This window comes from Portunus trituberculatus, chromosome 31 (genome assembly GCF_017591435.1).
Source record: "Portunus trituberculatus isolate SZX2019 chromosome 31, ASM1759143v1, whole genome shotgun sequence".
NCBI classification, from domain to species: Eukaryota; Metazoa; Arthropoda; class Malacostraca; order Decapoda; family Portunidae; genus Portunus; species Portunus trituberculatus.
The window spans coordinates 2,105,130-2,126,621 of record NC_059285.1 but is presented as its reverse complement, the minus strand read 5'-3'; the positions used below and the strand labels follow the sequence as shown (position 1 = coordinate 2,126,621).

Here is a 21,492-nt window from a genome sequence, read left to right as displayed (position 1 = left end):
TGCCTTAAGGGCACCCACATCCTTGGGCAGACCTCCGTGTTACCTCCTGGGCCGCCGCGAGAGTGCCGGGGCGTTGAGACAGCAGCGCGGCAGACAAGTGGCGGCAGCAGTAGCAGCAGCAGCAGCAGCAGCAGCAGCAGCAGCAGCAACAGCATTGTCATTAAGGGAATGGTAATGAAAAATCCAAACTTAAAAAAAAATCATTTATTGCACTATTATATACAGCAATCCGTTTGTTGGGGTGGGAGGAAAGGAGAGAGGAGGGGATAGGAGCTCTAACACACACACACACACACACACACACACACTCTTAAAAACTCCATTATTTGCCAATGGAATGTGATTAGTCGTGTGTGTGTGTGTGTGTGTGTGTGTGCTTGTTCATCTTTACGTGTCCTCGTACTATTGTTCACTAATATGTTCCCTCTAATGTGCCTTCTGTAGCGGCCTTCTACAGCAGTGACAGGGCGGACAGGTGCGGTGATAGGATGAAAAGTGAGTGAGAGTAGATGGGGTGAACGAAAAAGGGAAGGAAGATGGTGGAAATGGATAAAAGGGGAAAAATGAACGAAAGAAGAGAAAGGGGGAGGAAAAAATGTAGATAGGGAAGAGTTTAGGCAATGGAGGTGATGGCTTAATTACTCTAGGCTAGGGAGAAAGGTGGAAAAGGAGGTAATGGAAGAAAACTAAAAAAAAGAAACTTGTGGGAGAGAAATGAGTGAAGAAAGAAGGAAGTAACATGGCATAAACTCTTGAGCCCTCTCACTGATACACACAAGCTGACGTCTTTCAATATTTCTCAGTTAAGTTATTGAAGTTCCTTAGCCACAGGAAGGAAAGTACGTAGCCAGGCCGTTCGTGTACTTATAAGGACCGCCTGCTGCTTTTTTCCGTTTTGATTCTTGGGTTCCGCGTACGGGAGAGGCGGAATTGGGAAAGGGTGGGACGAGACGGGACGGGATGGAGGTAGGCAGGGACAGCTCAAGGTAGACCAGTAGATTAAGTACAGCAGTTCATCCTTGGGTTAATTCTGCGGACGGAGCTTGTAACTACTGGCTGGCTGATACTTGTTCAGTCATTACAGTCATGACTCTCTCTCTCTCTCTCTCTCTCTCTCTCTCTCTCTCTCTCTCATTTTCTGCATTAATTTAGTTTGGAGTTATAATATTTCGTGTACGACTGCATGGCTCATTGCATTGTTTTTGATTTGGAGAGTGACTGTAAGCCTGTCTTCCGCTACACTTGCAACGCGTATTTACCGTGCGGCGCTACCTCCCCCCCACACACTTTCCTTGACATGAGAATTCCCTCAGGTCACTCCCTGCTGCCCACGGTTAGGACAGGTCACTCCAGGGTTGAGGTGCAGCAGCGCGGAGGGATAAGTACAGGCAGTGCCCTAAGTACCTAGTTTGGCTGGTTCGACACACGCGCACACAATAACATACGCTCCACATCACACACACACACACACACACACTACAGTAATATAGAACACACATACAAAGCTATAACCAAACCAACCACAAAACACCTGTACAACTTCACACATTTACCTGTAATCACACACACACACACACACACACACACACACACACACACACCTCAGCAAAGGGTCCTTTTGATTACACAATGGAACTGAAAAAAAAGTCACTCCACATTTTCGAAGAATGAAACGAGTCTTTTAACTGGACCAAGTAAATAAGAAAAAAATAAATAGATAAAATGTCACTCTTTGTAAACTTGCAGCCAGTCTTTCCGCTGGTCAAATTAACGAAAAGAAAGTTGTGTTCGAAGCTTCTTTCCATCTTGTTTATAATCTTCACATTGAATGGAGCGGGATGCAAAAAACACCCACTACACATTTCCAAGTTTTATCACATCCACTTATTTTCACACTGGATGGAAGGTGGACAGAGAAAAAAAAACTCACTCCACATTTCCAAGGTCCACTATACTTCCACATTGAGCTCTGGATTCGAGTGGTGTCGCGGCAAGGTTCTGACGTGATGGAAGGCGGTCAAACTGGAATCATATTCTGAAACACTTCCGCGCTGCATCTCCATGACACACAACTGGCTTTTGTAGTTTTAGTGATATTATAGTTCTAGTGACGCATTAACAAGATTTCTATATTATCAAAAGGAGAAACACTCATGAGAACCCGCCTTATCATCTTTGTAGCTTCGGAAAACAGTCGTGGTGCGTTTCGGAGTACCGCCTTCTGAGTATCACAACCTTAGTGCGACCACAGCCACGGCGGGAGGAACACGGTGGCTGGTCACGTCATCCCTACAGACAATGTACAGAGTCATCAAGCCGTCACAACCGTCACTATCAATCATCACTGCGCGCCATGTCCTGTCTTCGTGTGCCCTTGTTCTTAAACGTCCCATGAGTGTGTGTGAGTGTTGGACGGCGCGCTGATCCCGGTGGTGGCTGTGGTGGTGGTGGTGGTGGCTATGGTGATGGTAGTAGTGGTGGTGATCTCTGGCTCCTCATCTCTCCTTTCACCACCTCGGCTACCTGCAGTGAAAAGGTGGGTTGGAGGTTACTTAGAGAGAGAGAGAGAGAGAGAGAGAGAGAGAGAGAGAACGTGGGTAACAGTTTAGATATGCTAACAAAAAATAAATTGACTCAAACTTTTGTCACATTTGCCTCCACTTTACAGCTTCGCACCTCTCTCTCTCTCTCTCTCTCTCTCTCTCTCTCTCTCTCATGAGCTGTTATACTGTAAGATAGGAAGAAAACGAAGTAAAGAAAGAGGGGAAGGAAGATAGTGACGAGGAAGAAGAGGAAGAGGAGGAGGAGGAAAACAAACTTCTAATTTTAAAGCCTTATACTTAGAAATCATAACTGAGATTAATATTACCCTTCTTCCATTTTCTCTGCTGCCAATACTCTCCCTCCTTCCTCTCATCATCCCTTTCCCTCCCCTTGTCCTTCTCCCTCTCCCTCTCCCGCTCCCTCTCCCCGTCCCTGCGCTGAATAAGACATCAAGCCTCTCTGAGTGCGGGAGGTGAGAGACTCGACCCCCTCCGGCAGTACAGCGAAAGAGCCAATTTCTACCTCCTCCTCCTCCTCCTCCTCCTCCCCTCCTGGTTCTTGGTTGCCACACACCTCTACAAATTACTAGGAAAACAACAACCAACGTGTGTGTGTGTGTGTGTGTGTGTGTGTGTGTGTGTGCCGATTTCCAACAGTTTCAAGTCTTTTTTAAGTCCTCGTTAGGCTGGTAAATTTCAACATACAGTGCGGGAAACTAAGCACAACATAGGAGGAAACATAAGATCGTGTTCGGTTTCACTAACGCACACCAGCCGAACCACCAATTGTCGAAAAAAAAATAATAACTACATAAAGTAAAATTTTCACTGGCGATAACACAAGCACATCAAGCTAAAAATCAACTATACACTGACCTAAGCATAATAATAATAATAATAATAATAATAATAGAACAACAGAGCTACCAGTTTACATTAAGGGAAAAGACTCTGATTTGCAGCGTTGTATATTGTCTGTTGAGCGGGGAAGAGAGGAAGGGAGGGGAGGGGAGGGGATGGGATGGGATGTAAAGGAAGAGGAAGGGAGGGGAGGAAATGGGACTGGGATGGAAAGGAGGAGGAGGAGGAGGAGGAGTAGGTGGAAGGGTAGATGGAGTATAGTGGAGGTACTATAAATGTGAGTTATAGTGGTAGAGTGTTGTGTGTCTATGCGTAGTGTGTTGGTGGAGAAGGAAACACGTGCAGGTGTTTCACTGTTTGATCTGCTGCAGTCTCTGACGAGACAGCCAGACGTTACCCTACGGAACGAGCTCAGAGCTCATTATTTCCGATCTTCGGATAGGCCTGAGACCAGGCACACACCACACACCGGGACAACAAGGTCACAACTCCTCGATTTACATCCCGTACCTACTCACTGCTAGGTGAACAGGGGATACACGTGAAAGGAGACACCCAAATATCTCCACCCGGCCGGGGAATCGAACCCCGGTCCTCTGGCTTGTGAAGCCAGCGCTCTAACCACTGAGCTACCGCGTGTGTGTGTGTGTGTGTGTGTGTGTTTGAAAGTGTTGTTTTTTTACGATTTCTTTGACTTTTAACATTTTTCTTTTCAGTTTTCCATGTTTTCGTTAGAGCGGCGTTTCTGAAAACTGCGTTGCTTAAAATGTTGCTTCGATTATCACATGTACTGTATGTGTGAAGGTTTTAGTCATGTGAGGAGGCAGGGGTGAAAACTCTCTCTCTCTCTCTCTCTCTCTCTCTCTCTCTCTCTCTCTCTCTCTCTCTCTCTCTCTCTCTCTCGCAAGCAGTGGACCGTGGCGACACAATGGAGAAGTAGGGAGGAGGAGGAGGAGGAGGAGGGTCGAGGGGTGAGGATGGGAGAAGTGAGGGAGGGCTGGGCATGGTGTAGGGAGGAGGAGGAGGTAAGGGAGTGGTGGTTGGAATGGATGTGAGGTATAAGGAGCAGAGAGAGAGAGAGAGAGAGAGAGAGAGAGAGAGAGAGAGAGAGAGAGAGAGAGGGAGAGATTGTATCATTGTATCTTCAAAATTTCACCCATACTTTTTTACCACCACCACCACCACCACCACCACTCTTTCTGCCCCATACACATAACTCTCTAATACCACCACTACCACCACCACCACCATCAGACTCAACAACCTCAATACTAACCTTACGACACAATACCACCACCACCACCACCACCACCAGAGGTCACAAGTTTGCCCCTTAAAAAGATTCATGCGGTCAGAAAAGGTCATCAACCCTGGCCACTGAACCAGAGAGAGAGAGAGAGAGAGAGAGAGAGAGAGAGAGAGAGAGAGAGAGAGAGAGAGAGAGAGAAACGAGAATCAACAGGAAATAAAGCATGTAGAGTATATATAACCAAGGACAGCCAGACAGCAACAGACCTGTAGTACCTGGCATGACTGTTTGGGAAGTGAATATTATCTAACAAACTAATTATTGTAACTATATGATGGAGATGGAATAGTACAGGAAGAAGAGGAAGAGTGGGAAGAGGAAGAAGAAGAAGAAGAAGAGGAGGAGGAGGAGAAGGAGGAGGAGGAAGAGAAAGATCAACCATTTTTTTCTAGAAGAGGAAAAGAAATAGGTGACAGGTGACAGATGACAGATTAAGGCAGGTAAGATGAACAGAAGGGCAATGGGTAATGGGTTGTGATGGTGGTGGTAGGGAGAAGTGGTGGTGGGAAAGGGAAGGGCATTGGAAGAGGAGGCACGGAATGGGGCACGAGGGGCACGGAATTACAGGAGGCGAAAGTTCTGAGGTGGTTGGTGAAAGGGAGGTGGTGAAGGAGAGTGCCGGGGTGGGGGTCGAAAAGGCGAGGAGGAAGACTGTATGATGGATATTGGTGTGTTTCTCCGTTTGGTGTGTGTGTTTGAGGTGTTTTGTGATAGTATATTGATGTGTGTGTGTGTGTGTGTGTGTGTGTGTGTGTGTGTGTTTGGTGGGCAGTGATTCATGCAAGGAAACACGAGGCGCGCACACAGCTAAGAAAACCACGCGACCCTTCCTCCTGACTAAAGCATTCCTTCGTCAGGTTATCTTTGGCACCTTACAGTGTTATACTACCTACCATTATTATTATTATCATTATTATTATTATTATTATTATTATCATTACTCAATGCTCGTCTCTGCTCCGCCCTTCGTCTGTGTCTCGCCATGCCCAGCCACACCCAACAAGGGCACAGCGGCAGCAGCAGCAGCAACAACAACAGGAGGAGGGCGGCATAGTGGCTCTGCGGTGACACACACACACACACACACACACACACACACACACACACACACACACACACACACGTACTTCTATCCCTCGCGGCCATGCCTGAACCTCCTTCCAGTGCCCTGCAGCGGTGTTTGGAGGAGGAGGAGGAGGAGGAGGAGGCATAGCAGCGGGACATTGGGAAAATTCTGAGGTCTTTCTTGTTGCAGAGAAGCGATGGAAAACACAAAGGAAGAACAATCATCATCAGCATCAGCAGCTGAGGTGTTAACCCTTAGAAGACAGTTTGGCATGAGTGGAGAGGACGAAGTGGAGGAGGAGGAGGAGAAAAATGAGGAAGAAGAGGAGTGAAGTGAAGACCGGTCGAGTGAGTGTTCCAGTAGTAGTAGTAGTAGTAGTAGTAGTAGTAGGAGGAGGAGGAGGAGGAGGAGGAGGAGGAGGAGGAGGAGGAGGAGGAAGAAGAAGAAGAAGAGGAGCGGAAGTAACAACCGAACTACAACTATCAAAACACATAAATAAAAGAAAGAAATATATAAATATCACAAGTAAAAGATATTTCATAAGTTCTATATTCCTTCTTCCTTCCCTTCCTTCTTCCCTTCCCTTCCCTTCCCTTCCCTTCCCTTCCCTTCCCCAGAACTGAACACCTGTCGTTTCCGTCTCCCCTCCCTCTTCCCTCCCCGACACACGTGACATCACCTTCCCAACAGCTGGTGCGGGGAAATTACTCTTAGGTGAAGCTGTGAAGGCAATTATCTGAGGAACGGGGCGGGGCGGGGCGGGTGAGAGAGGGAGGGAGTTGGAGAGGGAGAGGGAAGAGAGGAGGGAGAGGGAAGAGGAGAGGCAGGGAAGAAGTGGAGGGAAGGAAGAAGAGGTAAGCGATGAGAGGGATGAGGACCAGGTGCGAGAGAGAGAGAGAGAGAGAGAGAGAGAGAGAGAGAGAGAGAGAGAGAGAGAGAGAGAGAGAGAGAGAGTGTCAGGTGAGGTCTGTCGCGTTACATATTATCACGAGTGTAAGGAAGGAAGGGAGGGAGAAATTACCTCACTCTTGCCTCCCTCCTCCTCCTCCTCCTCCTATCTTCTCTCACTGCATTGCTCGTTTTGGCTCCGATTTATTGTGTGTGTGTGTGTGTGTGTGTGTGTGTGTGTGTGGGCAAAATATATTATGATGTCCTGTCACTGCCAATACCTCTCCTCCTCTTCCTCTTCCCCCTCCTCCTCCTCTTCTTCCCCTCCTCCTTCTCCTCCTCCTCTTCTTCTTCCCCTCCTCCTCCTCCTCTTCCTCCTCCTCCTCCTCCTCCTCCTCCTCCTGTCATTTATCTTCTACCACCACGTGCTCCTCCTCTTCTCCCTCTTCCTCTTCCTCCCTTCAGCCTTCCATTCCAACACACACACACACACACACACACACACACACACACACACACACACATCTTTAATACTGAGAGGCCATTGTGCACTTCGTCCCCTCCCTCCCCCCCTCACGCGTGCACACAGTTCCGTATATATAGTGTCGCCGTGCCGCGCCACCCACCACGCGCCCCGAATAGCCCCGTGTCATCTCGCGCCCCGCCCCTCCCCCTGCCCCCTTCATGCAGCCTGCCCCTGAAGTTTTCTGTAGCGCCACACAGTCCACTCAGGCCGACATTAAACAGTCAATCAATTCGTACTGGTTCTCCCCTCCCTCCCCCCCAACGGCCTTGGTCCCCTGCCCCCTGAGCCCTTCTCTCCGATCACCCTTCCCTCCCCACAACCTGGCTCCCAGTGGTCGCCCTGCGGTCTGTTCCCTATGGCTATAATAGCCGGCAAAGTCTTGGCCTCACCGTGCTGGCGTCAGGAGCAGCAGTAGCAGCAGTGGGAGTTGAGCTGTCCAAAGCGTGCCCCTGTCAATGCCGACCCCCAAGCCGCTGAGGGAGTGGGTCGTCGCCCCCGATGTATCCACCTGGTTCGTTCTTTCCTCCTCCTCTTCTAGGTCCTGCTCCTCCTCCGCCGCCTTCTCCCAGTGGGGGAAGCACAACCGCGCCGTGTTGTTCTTGATGCCCTCACAGTCGAAGGGCTCTGTGCCGTCACACGTGCAGCTGGCCAGCTTGGCCGCCTTGGCCTGGCGCTGCAGGATACCCAGGCTGTTGTTGCACCGGAAACTGCACCTGTGGGAGGCCGGAGGGGGCTGAGCAGGGAGACACGGTGTTGGGGGAGGAGAGAGGAGGAGGGAAAGTCGGAGGTTATGCATGCATGAGGAAAGCAGGCTAAGGGACTGAGGGGTGCAGGTTGGGCATGATAGATAAGTTAGACTTGGTTTAGTGATACAAGGTCAGGTCACATCAGGTCAGGCCAACACTCACTCTTTGCCCAGGAACATCTTGCGGCAATATCGGTCATAGTAGGTGATGGCGGTGGAGCAGAGGGTGTCGGCGGAGCAGATCCAGTGCGCCACGCTGCAGGTGACCACCGTGGAGTTAGCATTGGCCCGCAGCACCTCCACGCGGCACACCTCCACCCGCTGCTTGCTTTCCCGGCAGTAGTCGTCGCTACACACACACTGTGGAGAGGGCACGAGGGGCGGGTCACGCACAGGAGTGTAATAGGAGCAGATTAAGTAAATGTAGCACAAGTAAACTCGAGAGTAAGGAGGGAAGCAAGAAATTAATCGTGGATGAATGAGCGAGTGAACTGGACAGGTGAGTGAGTGAGCAGTGAGTGAGAAAGTAAGAGATTGACTAAACGGATGTGTGTGTCTGGGTTAATGGCTGTTTAAGTTAAGGAAGATAGTTTGCTGTGGAAGGAAGGTTCACAAACGAAGCAAGACTTTATAAGTGACAGTTTTGAGGAAGACGTGCCATGGTGAAGAAATACTAATGAACTAAACAAAAAAAGTGAATAAATAGTAATAAAAAGACTTACTTAGACAGAATGAGATTATGAAAAAAGAAAAGATACAGTACAAACCACGAAACATGGGAAAATGACGAGAGAGAGAGAGAGAGAGAGAGAGAGAGAGAGAGAGAGAGAGAGAGAGAGAGAGAGGAGGAGGGGGGGAAGGCTATCACATATACCAGTCCTATAAACCAGAACAAAGAGCAAGACAGCCCCTCCCCACCCCCGTCCCCAACACACTCACATCCATAAGGGCGTGCCCCTCCTCGGTGGAGGTGAGGGCGATGAGGGAGTTCCTGCAGTAGGGGTCACACTCCGCGCTCTTGCCAGAGATGAGGTCAGCGCAGCCCAGCATGTAGTTTTGCAGCGCCATGCCACAGCCCTCCCGCAGTGCACACTTGATGCGAGCGTCCTCACACGTCATGGGCGTGGCCGCGGGCGTGGGCATCATGGACGTGGGCCGAGAGGTGGTGGTGTTCTGCTCCCCGCCGCCCACCGCCACGTTAGCCACCGCCGCCCACGCCACCACCCAAGGCCACACCACGGCGTCCTGCCGCATGCCGCCTCTCTGCCTGAGGAACAAGGCACACGCGGGTTATATACCGGACACACACACACACACACACACACACACACACACACACACACCATTTACATTTTTTGGTGTTATAGTTTATATTTGCGTCAGAATTGGTGACTTCATCACTACCACTTACATGATGCGAGCACCTCCCTCTTGCCCCGGCACGCTGGGAGTCTGCCGGGTGATGGGGTGGTGAGGTGCGGAGTCCCGGCTTTTCTCTCACACACGTAACCCAAAGCTACATATGATAAACACCCCGCGCTGGACGCACAGGTGGCCGCCGCGGCGTGGCAGGCCCAGAGAAGCGGAACAGTCACGTGCCGCTGTGTGGAATGTGAGGTGGAGCGTGAACGGCCTGTGAATGGACGTGCCACCGCTGCACCAAGGGCCCGTGTTGCTGCCGTGTCTCTTCTTTCCTTTTGTCTCCATCATGATACTTCTCCGCGCTCTGATCACCAGGAAATGGCGGCGCTGGTCACCATTGTGTGCTGCTGGCTTTATTTCTGCGTCATTGTTGCTGCGCTGATCTCGAGGAATGGAAACTTAACTGGTCACATCGATGCACCTGAGGCGCGGTGCGAGACTTCAGTTTGCGTGGCGGCAGGACCAGCATGGTGATGGTGGTGGTGGTAGTGGTAGTGATGGTGGCGGTGGTGGTGGCGGTGGCGGCGGCGGCGTCGGCAGCAATGCTGTCGCTAACATATATTTGTTTGAGGTCGTGTTGGTGTTACTGTAGGTGGCGGTGTTGCTTTTGGTGGCGATGTTGGTGGCACTTCGTGTGAGGGCCGCCAACGGGCCTCTGCGTTGTCTTATTTTAAGGAGCGAAAGCTGCGAGTGACCCAGCCCAGTGCGTGGTGTGAGAAGGGGGTGGGGAGCAGGGAGGACGGCTGAGAGGAGGGGCAGGTTGGGCTACAGGGGAGGAGGCGGGGTAGGGGACAAGAGGGGCAGGGGTCGGGAAGCAGCATTGAGGTCAGGCCGAGCTGGTGGGTCAGTTATATTTTTGGTCTGGAGGCGAAGGTCTTGCTGAAGGGCCACGGAAAGGAGCTACCACTTCCCTCTTGGATACGGGTAATGCTTGAGAATGTATTCATTGGTGCGCCATAGCACCATTGTGGCGTTGTGAGGGTGTGTGGGGACAACACTCCAGTCAAGCACGCAGGAACGCTCAGCCTCCTGACTCACGGCATTCGTGATGCAGAAAGAATCCTGAATGCACCAAGGCCTCGGTATGATGATGATCCCCACCCCACCTCACAGCACGGCCTAGAGAACACCAACTGGAGTCTGAACAAACCAGGACGCTGCCGCGGTTACTGCCACTATACGTAAAAAAAATCATTGTGCCGTGAGTGTTTGTTTCGTGTTCGTGCGTGACTGTCAATGATTGCATGATGGCCTCTCGGGCATGGCAGGTCAGTGACCGCTATCTTGCTACTGAAAGTTACTCCCAACCCGTAACCTTGCTGCTTACCTGGAGTCGCATTAGAGGCGCATATAGTCGTGGTGTTTGGTCTTAGTGTGTCGAGAAATCACACAGAGGGAACATTTCCTAGAGGAAACCGTGTTTCCGTTGCCGCATCAAAATATTAATCAAGTATGCTGTCACCGTGGCACCAAAACTTCTACATCACTGCAGTACACAACATTATTTATATTTTGTACAATATTACTAATGTATTTTCAACATATTTTAATTTGCCGTGAAAAAAAAATTTCACAAGCAACAATTTCTTTGACGAATCCTGCCTCAAGCCAATCGCGTTCATGGAAAAAGTTTTCTCAATGAAATTTAGTGTTCACTTTCCTTGGACTGAGTAGATGAGCCCCTACCACGTGCAGGCCGTCTCGTGTAGGGCTACACGTACAAGTGCCTCGTTCAGGCCTCGGCCTCTTTCCTCTCACAGCTCGTGGTTGGCCTAATGACCCAAGAGGTGCGGCGGGGATCACAGCTCGACGGCGCCATGCAGTGCGGACACACCTCAGCGAATGATAAACATGATATTTTTTACTTGCACTGATCTCGTGTGTCACTTTTTATCTGATAATGACATGGTTGTCGGTGATCTGATAACGATACGTCTGACGGCGAGAATATGATTTCAACATTGCACTTAACAGCGCCAGATGGACGAGCCGCCGCCTTAACTCTGTCATCTCTCCCTCAAACCTGGGGACGATTTATATTTAGTGTGTGAAAGCCGCCCCGTCCCAGCACTTCCTCAGCCGAACAGTGTGTGTCACACCGCTGTCTGAGGACACTATGACCTCCATCCATAGACCCTTCCTAATGCAAATAAAATCGTCTAATCATACCCAAAAATTAAGATAAAAATACGTCTCAGTATTGAAAGAGTTACAGTCCGTATTCAAAAACACCTTGGTCTCTCACCATGACTATTTTCCAAAGCCACAGAGATGACCAGCGGGGTCTTCAAGAGTGATTCTCCAGTTCCAAATTCCAAACCAAGTCCATCATGTTGAAACGTCCTTCGCGTTTATTCGTTGATTGGCCTTTCTTACCCTCCACTTTGTTACCCTCCACCACACCACAACACTCGTCATTTGCCTGAACACACTCCTGAACAACGCTTTATCTTTTCCAAATACTCGTAACTTTTGTTTTCACTTTTCTTTCCACAACATCCTTCCTCAGCAGAATGACTCGCACTTCACCTGAACAACCTTCACAACAAACAACCATTTTTTTCTCCTAAACACCCTTACGTATTTTCAACGTTTCCTTTCTTTCCTTTCCCTACAGCCAGCGGATCCTACCACAAACACCGTTCCTCCGCAGCATAACTCGCGCACACTTCACCAGCACAGCCTCCTTAACAAACCTAACATGATAAACCGCGCATATAATTCATAAGCAAATTTTACGGGTTGATATAATGCGCAAAAAATCTCGGGCTGTTACTTGAATGCAAATTATACCCCGGCGGAATTCGCATGAAGGAGATAATGACAGACTGAAGCGCCGTAAAAGATTTCTCACCAAGCAGGAATTTTACATATATGGAACAACTGGACAGGTAGCAGCGGAGAATATTGCGGTGTTTTTTTATTGACTTAGAGAGAGAGAGAGGGAGATGGAGGAGTGAGAGAGAGACAAAGACTCAGCCGCTCTGCCTCACAGTCTCTCGCACCTGTCAGGAAAGGAGTGTTAACAAGGTGCTAGCGAGGCATAATAAGCACACCTGGCTAAGACGGAGGAAGGTAATGAGTGGTAGCGAATATAAATCTTGCGTTACGTTTGATTAGATAGGTGTTCATCTCTCTCTCTCTCTCTCTCTCTCTCTCTCTCTCTCTCTCTCTCTCTCTCTCTCTCTCTCTCGACTGGTAACCAGTATACCTGTTATCACCTGTGGCCGCACCTGTCCCTACCGTGGGTGTGGCGCCGCCCTGCGATGACTTACAGCCGCCCCACGCCCACCCCCCGCCTGCAGCCCATACCCACATCACCCCCTTCCCCCCATCTCCCTAGAAACATTCCCCAACACACACACACACACACACACACACACACACACACACACACACACATCTTATCTACCACCTGTAATTTTTTTTCATCTTTTCTTTTTTTTTTTACCTTTCCTTTCGTCTCTTCCGTTTCCACCTCTCACCTGTTAGTTTCGCTTGCCTTCATTTCTTTCTCTTTTCTCTTATCTCTTTCTTTCTATTCCTATGTCCACCTTTTTTCCTTACCTATTTTTTTATTCTTCTTTGTCTCCACTATTCCCCTTTTGTCTTTTTTTTGTTTCTATATCAACTTTTTTTTTTTTTTTTGCCTATTTATCGCTCCTTTTTTTCATCTTTCCATAATTTTGCTTACATTCCTACATCACCTCTTCCCTCCATCTTACTTCTCCTTCCTTCCTCTCTTTGCTGTCTTTTCTTCCTGGCTTTCATATTTTTCCTTCCTTTTGTCTTCACTTCTTACCTTCCTATGCATTTCTCTCTCTCTCTCTCTCTCTCTCTCTCTCATTTTTTTGACGCCACGGAAATGATAAGCCCGGTTCTCGATGGTGCTTGTCGTGTTAATAATGTGAAAATCTTACTAGTCTGTAATTAGAACTGTAAAAAATATCATTAAAAAAACCGCGTCTCTTCAACTAGAGCCTTTTGAAAACAGTGGAGATGAGACGTCAATTCAGAACACTGTCTAACAATATCTCCCCTTCCTTCCTGTGACCTTTCAATACCCACTAACACTCATTCCTTCAAACACACGAACACTACACTGCCCTGCCCCTTCCCCAGCCCCCCTCCTTCAACTCACTGCATTATTACCGCCTTCAGCCCCCCGTCATCCCCCCCACACTGGCTACCCACACGCCCCGCCAGCCAGCTATCACCGCCTGCCATCTCCCCCTCCGCCCGCCTGATGATGGCACACTCCGCCAACACCTCAGAAATATTGCCTGGCCACCACCTATCACACGCTCCCGCTCCTCGCCGCAGCCCGCACCTCCGCCCCGCCCTTAGGTGCCGCTCCGGAGAGATAGAGAGTCTGAGAGGGGGGAATAATCATAGGAGTGTTGTCTATTGTGTGTGTGTGTGTGTGTGTGTGTGTGTGTGTGTGTGTGTGTGTGTGTGTGGTGCCTCGTTGTATCTTTTGTCCCTTCACTTGTTTCTTCTTCGTCATTTGTTCTTGTTCTTCGCCTTCTCTCTCTCTCTCTCTCTCTCTCTCTCTCTCTCTCTCTCTCTCTCTCTCTCTCATATTGTATTGGGTGACGGGTGTTGGTGAGATGTGCGACCGACGCGCAAACACGAAATAAGAAGAGAGAAAGAACAGAAAAAAGGGGTAAAAAGCAAGAAAAGGAACGAAAATGGGAAAAAATGAGATATGAAGTAAAGAAAACGTATTACAAAATCAAATAAGATAACTTTAAATCAACAAAACCAATAACAAAACTCGGGTAACCTCTTCAGTGCCATGACGCGTTTTTCATATTCATTCTATCTTTTTCGTGGTTTCATACAGCTTCAGAAACTCATGTGGGGGATTGAAATAGTGAAGACTCAGGTCATTAATCTTTCGACCTCCATACACCCTTCCTAATGTCAATAAAATGGTCTAATCGTAAATAAATCTCAATGTAAAAGTGTGGCTCAGCATTGAAAGGGTTAAATGGAGGTTTGATTTAGCGAGTGTGTTTTTTCATGTTGCTTCCCTTCAGCAGTGAGAGGCTCTTTGCGTCAGCGTGCGCCGGTATTTGTGACCACCTTGTGTCGCGCCACCCAACAGCTACACTTTTCTCAGCATGACAGGAAGACAAGCCACCTCGTGTTCTCGGACACTTTAGGTTAATTAAGTTAGATTAGGTCAGGTCAACAAATCCAATGTACTGTACTTTACTCCATATAGTTTACTCTACAGGAAAACACAAAGGTATGTTAGCCACCTCGTGTTCATAATTATGATGGTTAGCATAGGTTGGGTTAGGTCACGTTAGGTTAACAAATTCAGTGCACCTTGCCCTAACCGAAATAATGCTAATCCAACCTCATGATTTGATCTAACCCAAACAAACCGAATTCAATTTGATCATATGTTGAAAACTTCAATTAGGTTCAATTAGGCGTGAGACCGCGGCTCTCATACGAAAAAAAAAATACACAGAAAGAGAGAAAAAAGAACACAGGGAAAAAGATGAAAAAAAAAAGCTGAGATTAGGTAAGGTTGACAAATCCAGCCCAGTTTCCCTAGCTCACCCAGCCCAAACTCACCTCACCTGCCTAAAAATAATTAAACAGTGACTAATACGTATGTGTTGCGCCTTTTCTCGTCACCTCCATAAAAACAACAATAATAAATAGCAAATAAGACAGTGAACAGAAAAGAAACCAGATAAATGTGTATAATAAATGAATAAATTAAACCCACTACCATTCTAGATTAACACTGCAACCACCCCTCGCCAGACAACCATAAATTCGTATTAAGTTTAAATAAAGTTACGCTCGTATCCATCACGACGCGACGGACGAATGCAAAGCGGCGGCGTGCCAATATTGATAATGTGCTGCAGAATAGATGAATGTGGGGCCCGCCTCTCCCCGCCTCCAACAGCCCCCCAAACGGCCCCGTCCCCCGCCAACCTCAGCCCTCAGATCCCTCCCTGTGACTAGTGATGGTCTTTTTTTTTTTTTCTTAAGTTTTATTAGTCTGACAAATAATTTCTCGATATTGTGGCCACACACATAGCTTGCCTCCCCGCCTGCCTTGCCTGCCTTTGATGGTGTTTGTGTGCGTGGAGGGTTGATGTATTGTGTGTGTGTGTGTGTGTGTGTGTGTGAGGAATGACACACGCACACACACACACACACACACACACACACACACACACACACACACACACACACACACATGTATTTGTTCTATCTTATCCTTTTCTAATCCTTTTTTATAACTGCTTCCACCATCATCACTACATTGTTACTAATCATCATCTTTTTTGTTATCTTCCGCAAATTCACGTATAGTCTTATCGCTACTACTTATCATCATCTTTCTTACTATCATCGCGCAAATACACGCAGTCTTTTCGCTTCCCAAACTCTGTCTTGGTGTAACGAAATGAGTACTGTTCTTGAGGCGCTGTTCCGAAGAAGTGGAAAGTTAGCAATCTTGTCTTGGCGTGTGTTGTGTTTGTGCGTCTATAGAGGCAAGAAAAGAGTAAATACCTTTTTTCACCACATTGCTTACTTCGTGAATAACGCCTCCATTCAGAAAAGCTTTGCTCTTTCACCATGACTGTTTTTCCAAAGGGCCACAGAGATGATTGGCCGGGTTTTCAAATTTGTTTTTTCCTCATAATGTAAAAATTTTGTCAATCTGTCATTAGAATAAAAAAAAAACTTTGCAAACTTGTATCACTTCAACTAGAGTCTTTTAACCCCCTTTAGTACTGGGACGCATTTTACCACGAGTCTTAGGTATGCTTACACGATTTTATTGACATTAGGAAAGGTTTATGGAGGTCAGAAGATTAATGGCCAGAGTCTTCACTATTTTAATCCCCACATAAGTTTCTGAAGCTGTATAAAATCACCAAATAATAACCAGAATGGATATGAAAGCACGTCATGATACTGAAGGGGTTAAAAGTAGCGGAAGTGCAGCGCTGAGGTGTTTCAGATGACGGTGTTCATGTTGCTTCTGGTTCTGCTATTACCTGAGCAGCGTATGAGGCGGAGTGAGGGCCGGACGCTTCCTGCCGCCCTCCAAAACACACCGCCTGTCCGTGCATCTCCTGCCCGCCTAAGTAATCCCTGTCCTCTCCACCCCTTGGCCCTGCTGAACCCGACCACCTGCCGCCTTCCTGTCCATCCTTACCAATACCTTATCTGGCCAGCGCTCTCTCTCTCTCTCTCTCTCTCTCTCTCAACTCAGCACTCAGTCCGGCCTTCAGTCTCGATATACTGCCCCGTAAACCACGCCTTTTATGAAGCACGGGACTGGCCGGCCGCCTCAGTAATGGTAGATGCCAGGCTGGAAACACCCACCTGACGAACGCGCCAATTTAGTGACGGGACGTGCGGCGGTGTAATACAACGCGTCAAAAGGTGTGGGCGCCAGTCACCTTGAGCCGCTGGGATGCACAAGAAGTGGCAGATAGATGGGATGCGGGTTTTTATCCATCGCCTCGTAAGTTTTAAAATCCGAAAGGGAAAAATCAGGCGGAGAAAAATATAATGCAGTGTTCAGCTGACGATAATTGGTTTAGTTCCCAATCCGTTAACTGTTTTATCGTTCGCTCTACTCTGGGAAGAATAATAAAATAATGAAATGTTAAGCTTGTAATGATAGACGCGTTACATGACGTTAGATAAGTCACACTAATACACAGGAGTGGAAATACAATGACCAGTGTACAATGAGCCAGGAGGCCTACACGTGGCGGGTCCTGGATGATGCAACACACCTCCACCTAGAGAAGCTCTCCTTAAATTTGTCTGATTTTCAACGCTTCCTCTTGACTGCACTAACAATCTGAACGCTAAATCTATTACAGTCATCCTTCACACTTCTTGTCTGTTCTCCTCTTAGACATTTCCCTGTTCAGATACGTTTCCAGTTTTTTTTTTTTATTATTATTATTTAATTTCTTCAGTACTGGGACACATTTTTTCCTTGAAATTTGTATACGATTAGACCATTTTATTGACATTAGGAAGGATCTACGGAGGTCAGAAGATTAATGACCAGAGCCTTCACTATTTCAATCCCAACATAAGTTACTGAAGTTGTATAAAATCACCAAATAGCAAGCGGAATGAATATGGAAACGCGTCATGGTACTGAAGGGATTAGACGTCTATATTTGTAGCCCGCTTCTGAAAGTCTTGTAATATTATAAAAGATCACACCAACTTCCTTACAGTCTGTCAAGTCGGTGTGTCATATATCAAAAAGACGCAATCAGCCTCCCATTCTCTGTTTTCTTTCGTGTGTCCGAGCAAGCAATTATTTTACAACTCTTTTCTCATTTCATTTTAGTTCATCCTTCTCGCCTTGTTCTCCAGAGATTGGTATCCGCGGTGGGTCTTTTTTTCTGCGAACTCATTTACCTGTTCTTTTATTGACTGAATGACTAGTGTAAGTATTTGGTCCGTGCCTCTCTCATATATAAAAAGAAAAAAATGCTCCAAGTATTAACGAAGAGCGACGATAGCAGTGAAAGTTCAAAGATCAATATCGACTTCACTAGTAACCTGATAACGGGTTGCATTTCTTTCATCCTCCACCACACTGTAGCTCTGGTCTCGCCTCATCACTAAGGACCTTATTCTGAAACACTTCCGCGCCGCATCTCAGCTAATGTCAAAAATTTCTATAGCTGAAGTGACACGGGTTGTTTTTAGAATTATTTCAATGATTGCGGTGACATAAGATTTCTACATCATCAACTGGAGAAACACTCTTGAGAACCCAGCTAATCATCTCAGTAGCCTTAGATAACCGTCGTGGTGAGCGCGCAAAGTGTTTCAGAGTACTAGCCTATGACTGGAAACACACACCATCGTCATCACACGCCTCCGTACTGTAGCTTCGTTGTTAGTTGGAGGAATATTACAGGTTGCGAGGTAGTGCGTCCGTGGCCAGCCTGTGCAACAAACCCGTGGTCTTGAAATTTCTTGGGAACGTTTGGATGTTGTCTGAACTGCTGATCCTGCTCTGATAGGATACTGTGATGCAGATGTGTGTGGGAGGGAAGACTCTCTCTCTCTCTCTCTCTCTCTCTCTCTCTCTCTCTCTCTCTCTCTCTCTCTCTCTCTCGCCCATCCCGAAACGTGTCAAACTGAGATCTTTCGTTCATAATTTATACAGAAAAACAAAAACAACCTTCTCGTAACTGTTTTAGGAAGTCTCAGCAGTGTAACATCGTCATGAAGTTTTGAGTGCTGCCGCTGCTACTGATGATGGCACGCAGTTGTCTCATCAGCGACAACACGAGAAAACACACGGCAATGAGACCACAATTATGAGTTTCAGGTCAGTTCACTAATGTCTCGAAACAATAACGAAAAACGGGACATTTGATACTCAGTGATTCGGAAGATGCAGTGCCTTTTCTTAGATTTAGCAATGCGGTGTGCATATTACGGCTATTTGTACTGCGCGGCCTTATCCCTATTGCTAACAGTTTGCTGAGTGGTCAAAGTCACGGTCGGAGAAGAATGAAACGAATCAGCGGAGAATTTTGTTCTTCAAGACGCCGCCGGAACTGCATCGGCTGGTTTACTAAGAAGATCGTTTTGTAATAACTTCTTGGGAGCGGCGAAAGGTATAGTCTCTCTCTCTCTCTCTCTCTCTCTCTCTCTCTCTCTCTCTCTCTCCGACTCCACCCTTCCATCCCCTGCATTAGCCCCGTCCCTTCCAATTCCTAGTCCCTGTTATTTCCTTTGCCTCACCTCACCTTCCCTACTAAGTACCCAGCCCTCGCCTCGCCTGTCCCCCTCCTCCATGCCTTCCTTTAATCCTCCACTCATCTCCTGCCCTCGCTAATACCTTCCCTTATTCCCCACGCTAAGCCCCAGCACCCGCCCACCCTCCCGCGTCCCTCATTCACCGCCACAGCATCGGAGGGACGCATCTCTCCTTGGGTAATCACGCAAAACACATTAATGTATTCATCAGTAACGAACAGAAACTGTAGCGGTGACAGCAGCTCCCCTTGGTCTTCTACTCCTCCCGTTTTCTTTCCTCCTTCCAGTTTAGCAGTCGTCGTCGTTCCTTCCTCCTCCTTACGCCGTTAGTTTGTGCCTCAATTTTTCAAGATTAAGGTCCAAGCGAGAAATTTGCTTAAGACACCTGTATGCGCCGCCCCCCTAAGTCGCCTCCCCTTCTCCTCCTCCTCCTCCTCCTCCTCCTCCTCCTCCTCAGCCGCCGCCTGCTCCTCGCGCGGCGCAGCGTACGGCACAAAAGCGACGTTCCTGTACACAAGAGAGTTTATGGCTGAAATCTTTATGGTGGCCGGGGTTTAGTGTCATGGTGGTGCAGGTGTGTGTGCGTGTTGCGTTGTGTGTGTGTGTGTGCGTGTGAGAGAGAGAGAGAGAGAGAGAGAGAGAGAGAGAGAGAGAGAGAGAGAGAGAGAGAGAGAGAGCATCTCTTGTTTTACTTCTTTTAACACTGCCGAAAGTTTACAGTCCATAAAATTAAGTTCAGGACTGATAGACGGGCGGTTCTTTGCGAGGTCGCCCTTCCCTCCCCTCCCTGCTCCGCCCCGCCTGGCCCTGACCCTCCCCCTCCTGCGTCCCTCGTCCTGCCTCGTCCCCTCCCGGCCCGCCTCAACACAGAGCCCTCTTGTCCGTCACTGTTTCCTAATCCCTCGAGTTTATCGCAATCCAAACGAAGGAGAAGGTTAAGCTGTCTTTTGGGAGAGTTGTGGCGCCCTGCTCTCACTCCGCCGCGCCGCCTTAGTGCAGGACATGTTATCCAGTCCTACCCTCACGTTATCTTTGCCCGATATGTCAAGATAGCGGGAAATACTACTGCTGTGTTAGTTCAGGTCATGTTTCTACTGGTGATCTTGATTCCCGAAGGAGCAGCGTGTGGAAGGCGTGCGGCGGCGGCCCTGCACCGTCTGTTTTTAGCGGCAGGGAGAGGGTGTCACACACGCTAGAGGGGAAGACGCGATCAAAAAAGACGACTGGGTAAATGAAGAACTTCCCAGGACTCGCTCGCTACATACCCAGTGCATTATTCATCGCCCTGATTAATGTTCCCACAGCTGAGTGACCCGAGGACTCACGAACTCCTGCGGCAGTGATGAATCGTCGCGGGCACGCTTCACTTTGACATGAGAACACCGACACTTACACTATGGAGTACACTGCCCGTGCCATACACTCACCTACAGCTCACGTGGGTCGGGTCACTGGCGTAGGGAAGGAGAGAAGGATGAGGCCGCGGCTATCTGCTCAGCGAGGGATGCGGTGCCATGCTGTTTGGAGTCAGGCGTGTTTTGTTTCAAGACTATTACTGTCCCTCTTGTCGCGACTTACAGAAGACGCCTTGCCTCCTCTTCCGTCAGTGTGGGTGCGGGTCTGTCCCTGCCGTCCTCACACACACGACACACTCGCAGGAAATTCACAAGAAGGTCAGATGCCAACACTGGGATGTTCGCTACTGAGGCGCGGGAGAAGATTAAGATGTAAGGGATGATTGTAAGCAACCCTCGCCGCAGCCACGACCTAATGAAGTGCCTGACGATGATGGGATTTCCTTGCCCTGCAGGACGCGCTGGGCAGCACGCAGGCTGCGGAGACTAAGCAGGAACTTTCCTTACTACCTGCACATCCCCTTTCATAAGGAGATTAACATGGAGGACGAAGAAAAACGTGAAAATTAAATTGTTGATGTGAAACTCCCTAGGCAACTCGCTCCTCAGGGCAGGCTGCGGCTCCTCCCATCTGATGTAGGTTGCCACTCGCCGCCACGCAGGCCAGCCTTCCCACCCCTGCAGGTAGGCAATTATCTTTTTGCCATGGAGCAGCGAGGCACGAGCACGTCCACGGCCACCATTACCAGGAATCTGCTCTGTACTTTTGTTGTCGCATAATATTTGTAATTAGGATCGCCAGGGAATTACAGCGGGGTTATAGTTCCGGCGGGTCACTGCGAGCTGCCATTTGCCTCGAGGGAGAAATAGGGAGATGGGGAGACGGGGGGGGAGGGAGGAACCAAAACAAAAAAAAAAGAAAAACTCCACCACCATCACTACCATTCGGATTCTCACTCGTGGTTATTTTTATAGCATTGTG

At 48.4% G+C, this 21,492-nt stretch overlaps 1 protein-coding gene across 3 annotated transcripts in view; it reads right to left on the bottom strand.

Annotated features, from left to right (window-relative positions):
- LOC123511562 (growth arrest-specific protein 1-like) overlaps nt 1-20,881 on the bottom strand; it is a 28,122-nt gene extending 7,241 nt beyond the window's left edge. Inside the window, exons 1-5 of one of the 3 annotated variants that reach the window (XR_006676870.1) lie at nt 9,350-9,885; nt 8,878-9,205; nt 8,102-8,298; nt 7,583-7,906; nt 1,092-2,523 (exon numbers count right to left, since the gene is read on the bottom strand). Coding sequence is in view for 2 of the 3 variants with exons in the window: in XM_045267566.1 (XP_045123501.1) it covers nt 2,520-2,523; nt 7,583-7,906; nt 8,102-8,298; nt 8,878-9,205; nt 9,350-9,351 (855 nt within the window). In the remaining variant the exon portion in view is untranslated. Of the gene's footprint in view, nt 1-189; nt 2,524-7,582; nt 7,907-8,101; nt 8,299-8,877; nt 9,206-9,349; nt 9,886-20,582 lie in introns of those variants that run through there. The other 2 variants (XM_045267567.1, XM_045267566.1) reach the window with 2 other exon arrangements.
- Between the last annotated feature and the right edge of the window lie 611 nt (nt 20,882-21,492).